The sequence below is a fragment of the Rhineura floridana genome, chromosome 7 (genome assembly GCF_030035675.1).
Source record: "Rhineura floridana isolate rRhiFlo1 chromosome 7, rRhiFlo1.hap2, whole genome shotgun sequence".
NCBI classification, from domain to species: Eukaryota; Metazoa; Chordata; class Lepidosauria; order Squamata; family Rhineuridae; genus Rhineura; species Rhineura floridana.
In genome coordinates this window covers 65,654,415-65,673,618 of record NC_084486.1, presented here as the reverse complement: position 1 = coordinate 65,673,618, position 19,204 = coordinate 65,654,415, and the positions used below count along the sequence as shown (strand labels likewise).

At 39.4% G+C, this 19,204-nt stretch overlaps 1 protein-coding gene across 10 annotated transcripts in view; it reads right to left on the bottom strand.

Moving 5' to 3' along the window:
* Positions 1–19,204, bottom strand: part of FGFR2 (fibroblast growth factor receptor 2) — a 198,703-nt gene that overhangs the window by 82,636 nt on the left and 96,863 nt on the right. For all 10 annotated transcript variants that reach the window (XM_061635811.1, XM_061635814.1, XM_061635808.1 and 7 more), the window contains one exon: positions 253–376. In XM_061635811.1, the coding sequence (XP_061491795.1) occupies positions 253–376 (124 nt within the window). The remainder of the gene's footprint in view (positions 1–252; positions 377–19,204) is intronic.

Below are 19,204 nucleotides of genomic sequence, written 5' to 3'. Positions count from 1 at the left end.
TATAAAAGCATATAAAAACAGGAATTCATGAAATTCAAACAAACAGAAAAACAGGGTCCCATTTTATGGGTTAGGGAAATCCTGAGTGAAAAATATGTGCCTTTACAAGATGTGTGAAGCAACTGATGGTTGCTGCTTTGTGTATGGTCCATTCTAAGTCCATTTTAAGTTTTACATTTACTTGACAATTAAGAAAATATATATAAGCCATTGCTTAAACAAAAATCATGTAGTCACTGGGAATTTACTCACCGACGACATCAAGGTGGTATGTGTGATTGATGGATCCATGAATATTCTCTACTATACAGGTATAATTTCCTTTGTCTGACGGCACTACACTTTCCATTATAAGACTCCAATGCTGATTTCGTACCTAAGAGAATTTCAGAAAAAGCTTTTTGAATAGTTGACACCAAACCTCATCATGTGCTCACAAAGATGCTGCATTTTAACCCTTCATGTAATTCATTGTTTTTCTACTCTAATTTACATCCCCCCAAAATACTCAGCTATCCAGAAGTCCACATAGTGGAGTAACTTATATCACTGTATTAGCAAGGCAGATGTACCACTGTGGTGGTAGTGTCACAAAACTCAAGCAATTAAAAAGACCAAATAAATGATACAGAATTAGCAATTCTGCATGAATGCATCTAGTAAAATTTATTCTGAGAACAATATCTGTAATTTTCTGAAGTGACAGAACATAATATGGAACATTTGTTTATTTTATTTTTCTGTATTAGAATATCAATATCCCATTTTCCCTCCAAGGACCAAAAGATGGCATACATGATTCTCCCTCTCCACATTTTATCCTCACAACAACTCTGTGAGATAAGTTAAGTTGAGAAACAAGGACTGGCTCCAAGTCCCCCAGTGAGTTCCATGGCAAAGTAGGGGTTTGAACAGCCATCTGTCAGGAATGCTTTGATTTGGATTCCTGCATTGCGCAGGGGGGTGGACTTGATGGCCTTATAGACCCCTTCCTATTCTATGATTCTATGAACCCTGATCTCCTAGTTCCCAGTCCAACACTCTAACCACTATACAGCACCAGCTCACAACAGTTATAAGAGTCACATGAGTTATGGCAAGAGATGGAGAGCAGTGCTAACACAGAAAACATACTTTAAAATGACTGAACAGCCCTACCTATGGCTCCCATTGGTTATTGAGTTTTCAAAAGATATGGCTGCAATCCAAAGCTCTGCAGAGTTTGAACATGAACATGGAGTCCTGTATAAACATGAGCTACTTCATATTCTTTAGTGCTGAGGAATGCTGTTGCTGGCATTCACAAACTGAATGCACATGAGAGCTTTTACATGGAGATGTGGTGTAAGGCAGAAATGTTTTCATTCTTCTAATGAAAGTTCTAAAACGGCAAATGTTTAAACCCTGAACAGCTTTGTGTTATATGCACTGGTGGTTACTTTTAAAGCCCTGAAAAGTCATAGTAAAGGATTGCCTACACCTGTATGAACCTGACCAGACATTAAGATCAGCCTTCAAGGCTCTGCTTGTGAGACCACCTTCAAGAAATATTAGATTGGTAGGAACTAGAAACAGGACCTTTTTGGTAGTAAATTCCATGTTAATGAACTTTCTTCCTAGAAAGTTATGTATATATGGCGACTATGCTGTTGGTTTTTTAAAAGGCCTTGATTTTTGTGTTCCAGGCTGGTTTTAATTAACATTTTAGTGCTTCATATTTAACTGTTGCTGTTTTTAGCCTTTTTTTTTTTTTTGGCTGTCTAAATTTATATTTATGCTGTTTTATACTGCTAATGATGGGGATTTTTTTATATACAAACAATAAGCAAAATATATCCTTTTATAATGCTATAAAGGTTTATAATATTTTAATATTTTAGTAGCCAGCCAGAACCTTTTTCTTTTCAGAGCTGTCTTCCCTGACTGTGCTGAGATGTATGGTACAGCTTGAACTCTATAAGATAACACTGAACATACACTAAACATCCCTGTACTCTCCAAGACGTAGAAAGGATTGCATTAACTAATATGCTTAGCTCATAGCGAAAATGTACTGGTATGTGAAGTGCTGAACATTACCAAATTGGCTAAGAACACAATGTAGACAGTGTAATGCTCATGCAATGCCTATGTAATGCTAATGTGTAACCTCCTGGTTTGTTAATGCTAAAGTCATTGTCCTGGAATGTATAAAAACCCAGGCAAGCAGTGCCATGTTGCAGCTCTCCACCAACATCATGGGAAACTGACTGTGCACACGTAACCAATAAAGGCCTAACTTTGCTGCAAGCCTGTGTCTTCAATTTCATCTAGGACCCCTGGTCCAACGAATCCCAAAATTCCCCATCATTAATACTGTTTCAACTGCTACTGGTATATTTTTAATATGCTTTAGTTTGATATGTTTTATAGCTTGGGGTTCTATGGATGCAGTTAGGTTATAATGAATTGTTTTTAATATGCTATGAACCACCTTAAGTTGGCTAGCCCTGAAAGAAGGCATATAAAGGGTGGGGCTCAGATGACTAAATGCTCCTCCATACAAAATATATATAACAACTCTGCAAATTGAAAGCTAGCATCCCAATGAAAGGCCTAGATTAGAGCCGTTATCCCCAACATTAGATTGTGCACGTACAGGATTTCAGGGGATTGTTTTTGTTTTGACAGAGGAACACTTGATCATGTGAGCTTCAAACCACAGTTGGACATGGTACAGTCTAGAAACAGGTGCACCTCCTCACTTGCTGTTCACAGGGTTGTCTTCAGTGGTGACCCTGTCCTAGGGGTAAGCTCTCCTGCTTGCATAAATTGGGGCACATGATTTTTGCCAATCCCTATCTCCTGGAACCTTCTACACCATATACCATTCCGATATTCAGGGTCACCCAATCATTCAGACATTCAGGGGTGACTGCAGGGCTTTAAGATGAAGGGAGCGATTCACAAGGGACACAATTATCTCATGCCACACACAGGTAATGCACTCTTGTGGCCTTATTTGGATATTGGACATAGTTGTTAACATGCCACCCTCTTGATTTCCTAAGAGTCTTACTACACAGGAAGACACCTGTACTGCTGGAACTGGGCTGTAATGTTTTGCATGCAGGCTTTGAACATTAAAGCCTATGAAAGAAGATTTTGTGTGTGGTTCCCCCACCCTTTTCAACTCTTGCTTTTTCACATTTATGAGCATTATAATGACCTCCAGGTCAGGCATTTGATGTAAGATAATCATCAATTCCATAACAAAATCTTTGGTTTGCTTTGTATATTTAACTCACTGTTAGGCACCAAAGTTTCTCTAAGGAACCAAAGTTTCAATCTTAACAAGCACTGCTCTAGCAAACTCCCATTTTTCTCCACTGTGGCTCAAGCAGGACTAGGTGGGCAGAGGGTTATGAAATGCAGTTAGGTAAGAGAAATTGAAAGGATAAAAATGTTTGCTAATGTATACTTGGAACACTCAATGTATACACTTTGGTTCTAGTTGAAACCAAAGCAGTCTCCACATCCTACAGATCTATTGTTCAGATAAATTCTCATTATAAATTAGTGGGTTGTAGATGCATGCAGCATTCAGCACAGAATGAAGAGGTTATCTGATGAATTTGATAAGCATGCAGCATCCATATATTATGCTACTACTCAACTCACTTTCAGACTTTTTGTGTAGTGCATGAAGGTTGAGCTGCAATTGGAGCACCTTCTGAAACAGTCATGACTGCTCTGCAAAGATCCTTTCAACCAAAAATTCCCATCACATCAATTTCATCATGGGAATTAGCTGACAGAGAAAATTAATTCAGTTCTCTAGCATACAGGGAGCATGATTTGCTCATCCCTTACACTGACCCCTTACATTACCATTACCATTTCGGGATTTGAAACTGTGTGGGATGGACCAATACCGTGGCATTAGCCTGTCCAACGGTGAGTTTGCAATTCCTTTCTCTTTCTTACATTCTCTTTCTTACTCCCTTACATTGACCCCTTACATTGCCATTCAATGCCATTCATTGAATTTGGATGTCATCTGCTAAAAGCTTACCACTACCCCTCTTTCCATAGCTCTATATAATTTATCTGCCATTTTGCCTGTCAATGTCTACTATCCTAAAGCTATGGGCTGATCTCAGACTTGCACTGGGCACTCATACAGTGTAGACTATCTACTTGCTCCATGAAAAATTCCTTAAACCTATATGGCCTCTTCATTCTTAACTCCACTGCAGATCTCCTTAGCCTGTATGTAGAGTGTGTGCTGCCCTATGGAAATTAATAGGTATGTCCAACAGTTTTATCAGAACTGCTTTCCTACTAGTACTGATTTATTGTATGACCATGAACTGGTCTACAATATTTCGTGTGTGTGTGTACATACATGCACACACAATGCAATTCTATGTCAGTTTCACAGTTCAAACAGCTTTCATAATATCTGCTACTCAAGATTTTATTAAAAATCATGTAGTTACAGTAACTAATAGTATCATTAGTATGATTTAATTAGCATTTATATAGCACTTGTAATATGCAATGTATTTAAAGGCTTTATGTCGTGTGCTCACAATCGCTCTAATGTAGCCTCCCTATTATTTTCAATTTACTAATGAGCAACTAAAGATGAGGGTTCTTTCACATATTTCTGAAAGTGGGGAAAGACAAAGATTATCATGTTATCTATGGGAGATGTAAGGGTTGATCCACATCTGGACCCCGTGCATCTCTCTCACAGCATGATTATATGATGTTATCCTTCACATTTCACAGCTGATGTGCAAGAAGACTGACTTATAGTGTAATCCTATGTATGTATACTCAGAAGAAAGTTCCACCGAGTTCAATTTACTAGCCTGTCATGAAAGAATCCTAAGAAACACTGGGCAAATTCAGATAATTTATCTCAGCTTAACTAACAAACATATGAATGACCCTTTTGATCATGCATGCTGCCCCAATGGTCCTTCCTTCATATGAACTAACAAACCAGGAAATTTTCCATTAATTATAGTTTTCTGTTTCATCCAAACTGAGAAATGATAGATATGCTTTCAAACAAATATCAATGATACCAAACCAACTTGAAATCGTGGCTTAATAGCCAGGCTTGTTCTGAACCCATTAACCATAGTTTCCTGGTTCAGATGATACAGGAGACTAGTTAATGGAAGACTTACTGGTTTGTTTGTTCATTTGGGTGAAGTAAATTTATTTACTTATTCAATTCATTTCATGAAGCAAGTGAACAATAAAAAATACACAAAAACAATTTCAAATCTAATAAAAATCTCCACTTAAAAGGCTTGTTAAAAAGGAAGGTCTTCAATAGGCTTTCAAAATACAATAAAGATAGCATATGTAACAGGAAGGGTAAATGGCCCTCCCCCACTAAAGGCCTGCTTCCAACATGATCTGGAACAGACCTCCTGGCAAGATGGTATCTCTAGGAGATCCTCTCCTGCAGAATGCAGTGATTGATTGGTTATATAAGGGGTGAGACAATATTTTACATCTCCTGCATGCTGAGCTAAAAAGCTCATTCATATCTCAGCTTTTTAAACAGATATATGATAGTACAAATGCAGTCAATTATTTTCTTTAACTTTGCCAAAGACTCTCCCTAGACTTTCCCAAGCAGAAGCTTGAACCCAGTTCCAAATATGTCTTAGCAATGACCCTAGCTGTTCCCCATTTTACACACCTAGTTCCTTTTCCTCATTTTACAACAAAAGAAAAAGCCTTCATACATTTTTTGTAAGGTATTTTGTATGTGACATTTTTTGACAGTTAGCCAAGATAAACCCTGTCTCTTTACCCTATCTGGTCTGAAAATAAGAAGGGCAGACTGCTTGCTGTCTGAGAGCACAGCCATTCCAATGACTAATTTGGGAAGATAAGACCATCAGTTTACATTGCACATAACATGGACATGTAGAGGTGGCCAGGGTTTTTTGGGTGGGCGGGGGACCCGCTACACTGACAATTTTCATCTAACATTCTATGAGATTGATATTGTATCTACATTTTAGCCCACAACTTAAGCCTACTTACGTCATGCCAAATAATCACTTTAGTTGCACAAAGTGTTTATGACACTATGTCAAGAAACTACATTTATAATGGCTCAAGTTATTCATCTTGTTGACAAGGCAAAAAAACTAACAAAATCTATCTTCTTCACTGACAGAACGTTAGCTGCTGCAAGATCACTGAATCAAGATGTTAATCAGCTAATAATCCTCAAATCTAGCAAGCTCATCAGTTTACCAAATCTGTGCAGATTGTTAGTGCGGACAGTGTGTATATGTGTGTGTGTTTAAAAAGTCCCTTTCTCATCTTTATTAAACTACTTCTGAGTAGTACAGTTTCATAAGTCTTCTGCACTACTCAAGGAAGCTTTCAGTGTAAGCTAAATAGCATAACACACATATGCAAAATATAAGCCTCATTAGCTGAATCTGGTAGATGCGTTCTAGAGAAAGAAATACACCATCAGATAATGATGTGGGCAACCTGTTCTGTACATCAGACAAACCATTTGGGAATCAACACATTTGAAAAAGTGAAGGACAATGTTCTCAAACTCAAATGCAATTGCTATAATCCAGTATGCTCGGGCACAGCAGTTCCTGCAGGGCTCAGTGTAATCTTGTCCTCTTCTGCCATGCTGCCTTCATATTTGGTCACTGCTGTTCTTCACTGTCCTTCACAGCCATTGGGGAAAAGCAGGCATCACACACTTAAGAATAAAGTGGGCAGAAGGCCTTTGTCACATGAAGTCTGGCCAAGCCACAGCACACCTAGAACATCAACAGTGCATTAGGTGCAGAAGTGGTGCTGTGGTGGTTGGAGAAACAAGCTTATACCGAAGCCCCACACAAATTTCTTCATGCTTTGTTCTTCGTGTATGCAGGATTAAGGATTAAAACCAACCCCAACTATCTGCACTCTGCATGAATTTACCAAGCATTATTCCAAAATACCTCTAAGCTCCCCCCATACGTTCTATCATGGATGCTCTATCCTCACTGAGATTTTTGTAACATCCAAAAATATATCTATTATAAACTGAAAATCTACATCCTTTCACAGGATCAGTTACCCCACATATGTGATGACAGAGCTGCAGATGTAGACACACCCAAAGAGGATGGAAGTGATACTTTTAGCACCCACTACAGTTCAGTTATATTTACTATGCAAAGCCACTAACAAGAAGATCCCAATACGGACCTTTGAAGTATCCCATAAACAATCCAACTAGTGGCTTTATAGGCATCTTGTTTTGGAGTTAGGCATCCTACCTTAGCCAAAACAGTCTAACAGAATTTCAGAGGATGCCATATCAAAAACGCGCAATTATGCCTGGCAGACATTCAAGCTACTTCAGGGTGGGGGGGAGAGAGCAATTCTGCTTGGGGAACCTTGAGAATCCATTCACTGGAATACAGTAAGAATAGTTTCCAGAAAGCGGTGTGTAAGAGCAAAACGAAGTACCAGGAAAGAACAGCTACAGGGCGCTAAAGAAATAAGAAGAATATCTTAAGTTTCAGGCTGGGTGATAAGCCTGAATGGACAGGAAGAGGTCCGTGAACAGTGACAGCACAATTAACTTATTTACAAAGCCAACTTTCATATATTGTTCTGCAGCATGACATTTGCCCTATGCCTGCCAGATTAAAATACAGACAAATGTTGTTTTAATTAAAAGGCAAGCAAGGGTGGAAAAAAATACCCTGGCTCTCTAAGCATGTTTTGACAAGCTCTGAACACAATCCATCTCAGAGCTAAAAATAACAATTCACTGAGCAAGATCTTTTTATAAAAACTAGAAACCTCAGCTAATGGATTTTTCTCCAACTTGCAGATAGTATTTGTATTACCAAATGTCATGACAAGCTTGCAATATGCAACAGATTCTTTAGGTATTACAATAGGAGGTAATACCTTCCTTTTCTTTATCTCTAGGACATTTCATGACCTAACTACAGGACAGTATCAGCCGATCACGATGCATCCAGAATGGTGCATAGCATGACATTCAGCTGCTTTTTTTTTTTTTAAGGAAAATATACACAAGGACTTTGCTCTCAAGGTCCACGAAGAGCTTTTTTGTAAGGCATCCAGAGTTATGAATTTTGCTGAATATAATTTGCTTCAGCCCTAATTTAAATAGTTCGAACTTTCTGTAGTTAATATTTCCTGCTAAACAAATCAAACATAACATCTGTCTTTCAAATTATCATAGAAAGAGTGTGAGAACCCAGCCTAGACTCCAATAAGACTTATCAGATCCTAGGCTACATTCTCACACTCTTTCTATAATAAGAACAGATCAATACCCATAATAATGTGCAGATCATTTCTAAATACTCATTGTACATCACAAATCAGAATCTTAGTTCTACACAAAAATGCTTAAATTTTGAATTCATCCTCTCAGTGATTACACCGATCATCATTAGTTAAATAAATTCAAAATCTAAGCATTGATCTGCAGATTCAAGCTCTTGAAACTCCACACATCCAGTGTGCATATGAAGATACAGGAGCCTCATACCCTTCATACTTGTATGATGTAATGTCTTCTACACCAATAAGGCACATAAGCTGGGTAAATTGTAAACCTATCTCCTAAACTCTTTACCATGGTAAAAAGACGAGTGTAATATTACACTGACACCAATGCGACTTACTTTAAACTATGGTTGTAAATCAGCTTCAATCCCTTTTTTTGAACTCTGACTTAAACCATACTTAGATCACCATTAGGCCATTCAGGGTAGTCATTAAGGGCTGATTAGGGTAGTCAAGAAGGAAGCAAAGACAATATGCACCATAATGACTAGCTCTCTCTGCATTTTGTGAGCGTATACAAAGGAAAGAAGAATATCACATACGTTTGAGAGATATAAAGCCTTAAGGGTAAGATTCTTCATGCACTGAAATGGTTAGGGCAGGCTGTCAAAACCAAGCTGGCACCTTTTATTTATCTTGCTGGTGCAATATCTGCTCTGTTTTTAAGTATGGATCAGTTGCTCTGAATGTCTGCAGTCAATCATACCCACACACATTAGTGGGAGTCAATTTGTGATGTCAGTAGGAGGATATCCAATGGTAGTTCCTTTTCCAGTTTGGTACTGAAGGGTGAAAGTCCCCATAATCATAGTGAAATCCCCGGGAGTTTGACTCCACATGCTGTGCAAAATACTGTTGGATGAAACAGATTATCTTGACCCATTCCAATCTGGGTTCAGGCCTGGTTATGGGACTGAATCAGCCTTGCTCGCCTGATGGATGACCTTTATCAGGAGAAGGACAGAGGGAGTGCAATCCTGTTTTTCTTACTTGATCTCTCAGCAGCTTTTAATATCATGGACCATGGTATCCTTCTGAACCAACTTGGTGAGATGGGTATCAGAGGCACTGTTTTACAGTGGTTCTGATGCTAACTCCAGGATCTTTTACAGATAATTGCATTGCTGTTTAACATATATATGAAGCCATTGGGAGCAGTCATCAGGAGATTTGGGGTGAGTCAGCAGTACGCTTATGACACCCAGCTCTATTTTTCTATAACATCTGAATCAGGAGAGGCCATGCAAGTGCCTAGACTTGGTGGTAAGCTGGATGACGGCCAATAAACTGAGGAGGCACTGTGGGCTGGTGGTTCCCGAGTTTGGATAATTGGTCAATTGCCTGCTTTGGATGGCATTGTACTCCCTCTGAAAGAGCAGGTTCATAGTTTGGAGGTGCTTCCAGATCCATCTTTCTTGCTAGAGGCCCAGGTGACCACAATGGCTAGGAGTGCTTTTTTCCAGCTTCAGCTGGTAAGACAGCTGCAGCTGTTTCTCGACCGGGATAGCCACAGTTGTCCATGCACTGGAAACCTCCAGGCTGGATTATTGTAATGCACTCTATGTGGGACTGCCCTTGAGGTTGGTCCAGAAGCTGCAGCTGGTGCAAAAAGCGGTGACGCTACTGCTCACTGGGGCAGGGTATTGCCAACATGTTGCCCCACTGCTGAAAGAATTGTACTGGCTGCCCATTAGCTACTGGGCCAAGCTGAATGTGCTGGTTATGGTGTACAATCCCCTATGCAGCTTGGGACCAGGATACCTAAAAGATCGTCTTACCCCTTATATACCCAGTTGATCACTGCGCTCTGCAGGTGAGGGCCTCCTGAAGATACCATCTTATCAAGAGGTCCATTCAGCAGAACATAGGAAGTAGACCTTTAGTGTTGTTGCACCAACACTTTGGAATTCCCCCCCTTAAATATTAGACGGGCACCATCTCCGTTATCCTTTCAGCGCCTACTGAAGAACCTCTTTCAACAAACCTTATCCCAGATTGCATCTGCTTTTTAAGATGTTTTTAAAGTTATTTTTTAAAGATGTTTTAAAGAAGTTTTGTATTAATATGTTTTAAAGACAATTGTTTTTAAGATGTTTTAAAGTGCTTTTAGTATTTTTGTTTGCTGCCCTGGACTCCTTCTGGGTGGAACAGTGGGATATAAATTTAATAATAAAATAAAATAAATAAATAAAATAGAGTCACTAACCTCTACGTGACTGGAAAGTAGTCACTGCACTCTGTGCTGTGGGACTTTTTAAAATGAAAATAGAACAGAAACAGGACAGGACAGACACACCCACTCTCTACAAAGAGATGATTTCAGCCATGCTATAACAAGGCACATAATGGTGTTAAATATTTACAGCCTGATCCTATCCACACCTACTAACAATGTATCCTGCTGAGTTCAATGGGACATTGAACGCAAGATAATTTTACTCCTGTATTACATTTATTCTGTATTTCTGAACTTACATTTTCATAACAACAAAATGTGCATAGGACGGCAAACTTAGTCACACATTTTGCATAAATGATTAATTTAACCCTTCATGTTCCTCTTATTCCTTGAACCATAATGAATTTCTGTCCTAGAAATGAACATGTCAAATTATCAGAAACTGAAATAATGAATCGAGCAGCACAGAAAGAAACAAAATGAAGCACTTTGCAAACTGGCTCCTTGCAGATATTAATTTCCACAAAACAAAATGAATGGGTACGTGGCTCCTATATTTTTGCATCTATAGATTGAAAACTATTATATATTTACCCAAGCTAAACTTCAGTGTGTAAAAAGTGCTGTGGTAAATGTAGCTTATCAAAACACAGCTGTGAAAACAAACACCCTTTTTAATACTTAAAACAGTAAAAACTGATAGGACTTGATTTACTTTCTGGGAGGCGACAAAGAAAGGAAAGCGTCTACTTCGCTCTTAGTGGCATGCATTATCTTGCTAAGGTCCACACTGGCTCCCAGCTTTGGTGGTGAGGGGGGAATTACAGGAATTATTCAAGACACCCACAATCATGTGTGTGAGGAGAGTGGTGGTGGGAGGAACCATAGCCAGCTTGGAAAAGGCAGAACAAGGCAACATCTCTTTGAAATATGACCCCTGGTGTATCTTTGAAAACCTAAGAGTTTCTAAATGTTTTTTTAAAAACACAGTCACTCTCTACAGAAGAACCAACTTCTCGGTTATACTTCCCTATATCACAGGTATCATCAAACAAAAGGAATAACTCCTAAATTAAAAACTATGCTGTTTGGGTTTTTTTAAAGGGTATCACACTTTCAAGAGGGGAAAACTGAACTAAGTTGAACCAAGAAGCAATAAGGAATGTCAGATTTTCCTTCTTCTAGCAGGCTCGCTATGTCAGAACAAGAAGCTGAATTTCCCCAAAAAGCAAAAGAAAGAGTACTCGAGATCAACTGCAGTTGCAGATAACAATATTCCACTGTAACTCTAGATCTAGTAGTGGGCATCTGTTAGAAATATTATACCTATAAAATCAGGGATGTTTCCTAAAATCTGATTTACATAATCTACTCCTTTGGCATCTTTTGCTGAATATGGCTCAACGGATGACTTTTTTCTGCCTTCTATTCTTAGTTACACAAAGATGTAACATTAGCCAATACAAAGGGGTATTTTTCCTTAATCATAATTCTAGTAAAGCAAAACCATTATTTCCCAGTGATTCTCCAAAATGTCTAGTTTTGATCAATACAGCCCATTAGGACTCTATTTAATAAACATTAGACCTGTCATATTTTGTTTCTGTTTTTCTGCTGCAGCAATCCATTTAGGTCAGAACAGCTTAAGAGTGAGGAATGATCACAAAAGAACAGGAATATCAACAAACATTGCAGAAAAGAAGAACTCAATGAACTTTAACATCATGAGGGGCTCTATAGTTCAGGTTTCCCAACACTACTGCCCTCCACATGTTGTCAAATTACAACTCCTATAAACCCTGAGCAGTGGCCATGCTGGCTAGGACTGATGGGAGTCCAGCAACATCTGGAAGGCACCAGGTTGGGGAATGCTGGTCTGTGTATACACCTGTGAGGGCTCACAAAAAAGGATCATTTAATATTTTAAGAAACCTGTTGCAAACAGGTAACCCTTTTGCTACACCTAATGGAAATCTCTGGCCTGTACCCATAACTTTGGTATACAAACAATCAAATGGACCTTTCCACACTTTTTCCTCCTTGCATAAAACAAAACAAAAAGCCCTGCATTTGTTTCTCATTTGTTGCAGATCATTCACATATTGTCCATCAAGGGTGTGCTTCTGAGAAGGAAGGTATCACATTTTCTCAATGCTAACCACAATATTTTGTTACTGAAAGATATTATCTTTATTGCAGGTATTACACCAGTTCCATCGAGACTATAGTATGGAAAGTGGTTGCATGAGCATCACATACCCCTCCTGGTCACTGTATGCATGTCGTACCTAATTTTGGAGGGATTACGCTCTCTCCCTCTCCCATTACTATGTATGTCATTATTTTTATTTTCATAATTTCTGAAGGTGTGTTCTCTCGATCAAACTGAGCAATTTTCAAAGTTAATTCTGGAAGCACCACTTCGTGTTCATCTTGATGAAAAAAGCAGCACAGTACCTTCTCCAAAAACATTTACCTTCAGACTTCAGAGGCAGGCTGCTTCTGCCAAGACGAATTGGCAAAGTCTGAAGAAGCCCCTTGTCAGTTTTTACACCTGCAGCCAACCTAGTTAAAGACTCAAGGTAAAGTCTGGAGGGTTTTTATTATTATTACTTTAGCTCTTTAGTGATTGTTTGTGCTGCGCCATCATAAGAGTGCTTTTCTGGCAGCAGAAAAACTCTTTTGGAGGTCAGTTGCCTTACTAGCAAAATCTTAAACCTGATTATGCTGTATAATGGTGTCCCAAGCACAAGAATTCCATAAGCCTGTAAGTTTCTGCTGATCAACAGCCATTCTAAAGAGCACTACTAAAGGTGCACTCAAACTCTTCTGAGTTGCCGAGAGATGGCATTGGGCCCAGGACAAGATGCATGATCGGGAGCCCCTCCTTAAATCTTCCAACAAATGAAATGTTACTACTTTCTTTATTAAGCAAGCTTTTAAGTGACTTAGATTTAACTTAGGGCAAGTCTTCATGCTCTTACCCATTAAACTGTTATGCCTAAAAACCTTTTGAAAAATGCATAATTTTTTGCATTGCATTTTTTTTAATATAGTCAACATTAATTTGAGACAAGTACTTTATATCAGTTCAGGATAATGTTCATGCTGTTTCCAATAGCATCAATATTTTAAATATTTTTTTACTTAGTCCTACAAAGGAGGTTCAGAGAATTCATGGTGGTCCTAAATTTTCTACAAGTACTGCACACTAGTAGTTTATACTAATATTAAGTTGATGTTTGAAGAACAAGTGCTTCATGTTTGGGTAAGAATATGCATATTTCTTCTGGTGTGCTAAGTGTACAGGCAAATTAATTCACAATGAAGTATTCAATAATGAGATTTGAGATCAATCTATCCCTACCCTGAGTAGTGCTAGTGTTTCTACTTCAGCAGAATCCTCATTAGCTTCTTCTTCTAATAATAATACTTGAACATCCAAATGACAGGCTTTCACTATCTCCCTCATCACTACATGATGATTTTGAAACAAAGCCCAGGCAAAATAAATCTGTCTAGGTTCCCCCCCCCACTTTTCTCTCCTGTGTTCCAGACTTGTCTTTTTACTGCATAATATTAATTTAATAGTAAAACAATGCCAAAATACATGTAGACTTGTTCCAATGTGTTCTAATCACAGACCAAATAAGAAGAAGAGGTGACATGCATTCCCATGTATTAGCTTCCTTTCTGTCTGCCACCGTGGGATAATGTTCCTTTAAGAGAATTGTAGGAAATGCTTATTGAGCAAATGTGAAATCACCCAATTAGTTCTGTGAACAGGGGTCTACCACTGGAGCCTAGTAGTTATGTGAACTGTGCAATGGGGCTTACAACAGAGGCTAGTAATTCTGGTCTCAACTTGAGACTCTCAAGGTGTATGTTGCACTTTGCCATGTCTGAATCATACTTATTATACAGCCAGAAGAGTGGCTGTATACTATAGCCAGCGGGGATTTTTCACATTCCGCAATGTTAAATGGAAAATACCCCCACATTCCATTCTGATGCTTCCCATAAGCTCATGTCAAAACAAAACCTTACAAAATGTATAGTCCTGAACTCAGAAACGCTTGCTTAACAACCCTCTCAATTTTCATGGCGATGCACAAAACAGTCAGAGAGAATCAAGAGTTCAAAATCTAAAAAGAGAGGAAAAAACTCAGAGCCCTTTTTTCTGTCCGAGTTCTCATAATCTGTTGAAATTCATTAAAAATCAGCCATGTTCACAGAGTACCTGTAATCCTAATACTGACCTTGCCCCATACTCTGACCTTCATCTTCTACAGTTCAAAAGTTAAAAAAATGCCTGGTTGATTTTTAATTAATTTAAGAAATTTTGGCTGGAAGCCTATTATAATGTGGGGCATGCTCAGTGACGACCAACTGTCAGTGTTCTAAAAGCCAGACTCACAGCTGCTGGGCTTGCCTAATCAGGGGGCCACACCCACACCAGACTTGATTTCACTTGAGACAGTCATGGCTTCCCTCAAAGAATCCTGGGAAGTGTTGTTTGTGAAAGATGCAGAGAGGAGACTTCTATTCCCCTAAGAGAATGGTTTAACAGTCAGTCACTCTGATTGAAGGTCTGTGAGAGGAACAGGGCGTCTCCTAGCAACTCTCAGCACCCTTCACTAACTACACTTCCCAGGATTCTTTGAGAGAAGCCATGATTGGCTTTGAGCCATGGCTTTGAGAGAAGCCATGATAAATTCTTTTAAATTGTTTTTAAAAGATGTGTTTTTAAACTTGTATATTTGTTTTTAATGTTTTTAGTTATTGTAAACCGCCCAGAGAGCTTCGGCTATGGGGCGGTATATAAATACACTAAATAAATAGATAAATAAATAATGATTGTCCAAAGTGTAATAGAGGCCTGGTGTGGATGTGGCCAGGAACAGCTTTGTTTTAAATTTGGGTGGGAGGTAGGGTTGCCAAGTTCAGGGCCTGAGACTGATCCTGTATCTTTAGTAGAAGAGAAAGTCAGCCAAGTGCAGGTGTTCTTGCAACACTGTAATGGGAAAAACCACAAGGTAGAATTGTCCCTTCCCCCTGCCCAACTTTGAAAGATACAGAAGATGTCATGGTTGCCAGGCCCAGCCTGGTCAGTTTTACCTATCCTAATCAGGATTGCATAGGAGTAAATCCAATTCAACTCAATAATCATACAAATGATCAGACCTGCCTTTTCCCTCCTTTCCCTTTCCTCTCCCTTTCTCCTCCCCTCCCCTCTTCCTTCTTCCACCTCCCCTGCCCACTCCAGCCCTCTGTCCCTCCCCCCCGGTCAGTTTTACCTATCCTAAGCATGATTGCATGGGAGTAAATCCTGCTGAACTCAATAAACATGCAAATGACCACATCTGTCCTTCTTCTCCCCTCCCCCTCCTGCCTGCTCCCATCCCAGTCCTCCCCTCTGCCTTTCCATCCCCCTCCTCCCTTCCCCATCCCCTGTGGTCAGTTTCACCTATCCTAAGCATGATTGCTGTGTGTGTGTGTAAATCCCACTTATGATCAATCCATTCTCAGCAAACTTGCACAGGATCCCATTTCTTACCTCCCAGATTAAAAAGCAGGGAAATTCACTAATAGGCAATTGCCACCACTCACCATATGCTCAGAGGCACATGTTACCAAATTCTTCCAAGCTACACAGCAAGTGGATTGGACTGTGAAAGACCAACCCAAATTGTGTTTGCATTTTGACAACTTTGTAGGGCAGTACAATATCTCAGAGAGGAGTTCAGGTCTCCTGCTCCCCTGGTGCATTCACTATAGCTGCCCAATTTCCCTGCTTTTTAAAGTTTGATAGAAATATCTGTGGGCTTTAGGTACATTCTTAAACCGCAAGGTTTTTTGCCTGTTAGTGATAGAACACTTGGATATGCTGAGATTTAGCAACAGACATAACAGTCATTCTCTGGTCTGTTGAGATACCTGGAAGCAGGAACACAGTATGGGGGGTACTCCTGGATCTAACGCTGTCACTGGAGGTTCAGGTGGCCTCAGTGGCTATGAGTGCCTTTTTCCAGCTTTGGCCCCTTTTGGACAGACATGACTTGGCAATAGTACTCCATGCTCTGGTAACTTCCAGATTGGATTATTGCAATAGGGCCACGCTTGAAAGCAACTCAGAAACTTCAACAGGTCCAAAATGCAGCAGTCAGATTGCTGGCGGGGGTTCCCTTTAGAACTCATATATCTGTTTTAAAACTGCTGTAATGGTTGCCAGTTGGTTTTGGGGCTCCATTCAATATGCTCACATTAGTGTTTAAAGCCCTAAACAACTTAGGCCCCAAATATCTGAGACCACCTCCTACCCTATGGACCCTCTGGATGTTGAGATTAGCAGAGGGGGTCCTTTTGGTAGTTTTGCCACCTTCAGAAGCACAGGGGGTGGCCTGGGAGAGGGCATTCTCCGGGACAGCCCCTAAGTTATGGAACTCCCTTCCCCACAGAGATGTGTCTAGCAACTTCACTGTACAGTTTCTGGTGAATGCTGAAGATGCACTTCTTTACCCTGGCCTTAGACACCTCAGATGTATATTTTTAGGACCAACTCTATTTTTGTGATGTTGTAATAGGCTGTACAAACTGGTAAAAAACCTGCAACCCAAGATTTTAATGTAGCAGGAAACCCATGATGCAATATTAACAGATGGTCTTTTAAACAAAATATGGAAGCATTAATTCTTAGTGAAAGGATCAAATAAGGCAAGAGGAGTAGCACTATTAATTAGGAATGATTTAGCATTTGAACCCACAAGAAGCTTTATAGATAAACAAGGAAGATTCCTTTTTGTAGAAGGAAAACTGGCCAGACTAGGACTAATTACATCGGTTTTTAAAAGTTTTTAATGATGTATTTTTAAACTGTTGTAACCCACCCTGGGACCACTGGGTGAAGGGTGAGTAATAAATTTAAATAATAACAATAACAATAACAATAATAATGTACTGTTATTTTTTCATGGTCCAGTCCCCCAAAGGCCCGGGCCCTCTAGAGGTTTGGCCCTGGGGATTTTATTTATTTATTTATTTATTATTTATTATTTGATTTATATCCTGCCCTTCTGCCCGGCAGGAGCCCTCCCACCCCGCTTTCCTCAGGCCTGCTCTTCTTGGGCATGTCTAATGGGGTTTTTCCCCTTGCAGTATTGGTAGGGAAGGGATTTTTGTTGCTCAGATTGGTTTTTGCAAGTCCCCTCCATTTTAGAAGTAGCCCAAATGTTTCTAGTCAATAAACTTCAATATACATTTTAATGTATTTCTTATTCTCTGAGACAAACATCTGCACAACTTTCTTCTCTAAAAGACAACACTTGTTAGGAGTGAACAAAACTTCTCTTATGTTCCAAGACGAGATTGACTTTCTTAATTTTCCGGGCTCAATTCAAGGTGTTGGTACTAACCTTTAAATCCCTACACGGTTTCTGACCAGTTTACCTGATGGAGCGCCTCCAGCGTCACCAATTATGCCACCCGACAAGATCAGCCACTCAGGGCCTTCTCTCAGTCCCACCAACTAAAACAGCTAGGTTGGTGGGGACTAGAGAGAGGGCATTTTCAGTGGCGGCCCCCACTCTCTGGAACTCCCTCCAGTACCATCTTCGGCTTGCCCCTTCCCTGAATGTATTCCGCAAAGCCTTGAAGACCTGGCTTTTCAGACAGGCCTTTGGGACATTCGGGGAGGGTTAATTTTCAGGACTAACTGCCTATTACTCTGAACTGTTATCATTCCTATTTATAGTTTCCTTGTTATATTGTATTTTATGTGTATTTTATTGTGCTGCATTTACTGCAACTGATTTGTACGTCGCCTAGAGTGGCCATTGGCCAGATAGGCGACACATAAATTAAATTATTATTATTATTATTATTATTATTATTATTATTATTATTATTATTATTATTATTATTAATTTGTTTCATCTATCATCTGCAAGGCAAGTGTGTAATACTGAATGGTAGCCAGTTACATTTTGCTATTACGAAAAGCAGGGAGGTGTTGCCAGGTGCACCCTCATATTTTATGAGATAAGCCAATGTAGTTAGAAATGTCTATTTCACTAATTAATGTTCATCTGGAACATCTGCATGCCTCTTTCTCTGGAAGAATTGACACTTTTGATAAACAATCTGGCTAGAGAGGAAGAAAATATTTTTAAAACCTGTCTTCTTTAGCATTTGCAGCAGGCATATTTTCAGAGAGTATCCACGCATGGTGGTAAGACCTATAACAAATCCTAGAAAGAAAACCACAGAGGGCAGTAAACAGCTGGAGCAAATTGGCCATTGTAGATTTACAAACTGAAATTACATATTTGTGCACTTGAATAAATATATGAATTCATATTTGCAGAATTCATATAATAAATAACAACTTAACTGAAGGCTGTAGAAAGTCCTTACAGGCAGTTCACAGGTATCAATGTTATAGCCCTCGCCAACCATCCTTGAGGGCAGCTGGTTTCCCTAGGGATCCATTTAGTTGCCATGGCTAAGTCCTGATCTGTGCCATTACAATTTTGATTCAGGGCACACCTGGCTACTTCTGATTAGCCCAGAAAGGTATGGCTGGTCAGTTTGTTTATTTTTCCAGATCACTTTCTGCTCTTTTGCTTATACAAATGACATCCATAATTGTTAGAGGTTGAGTTT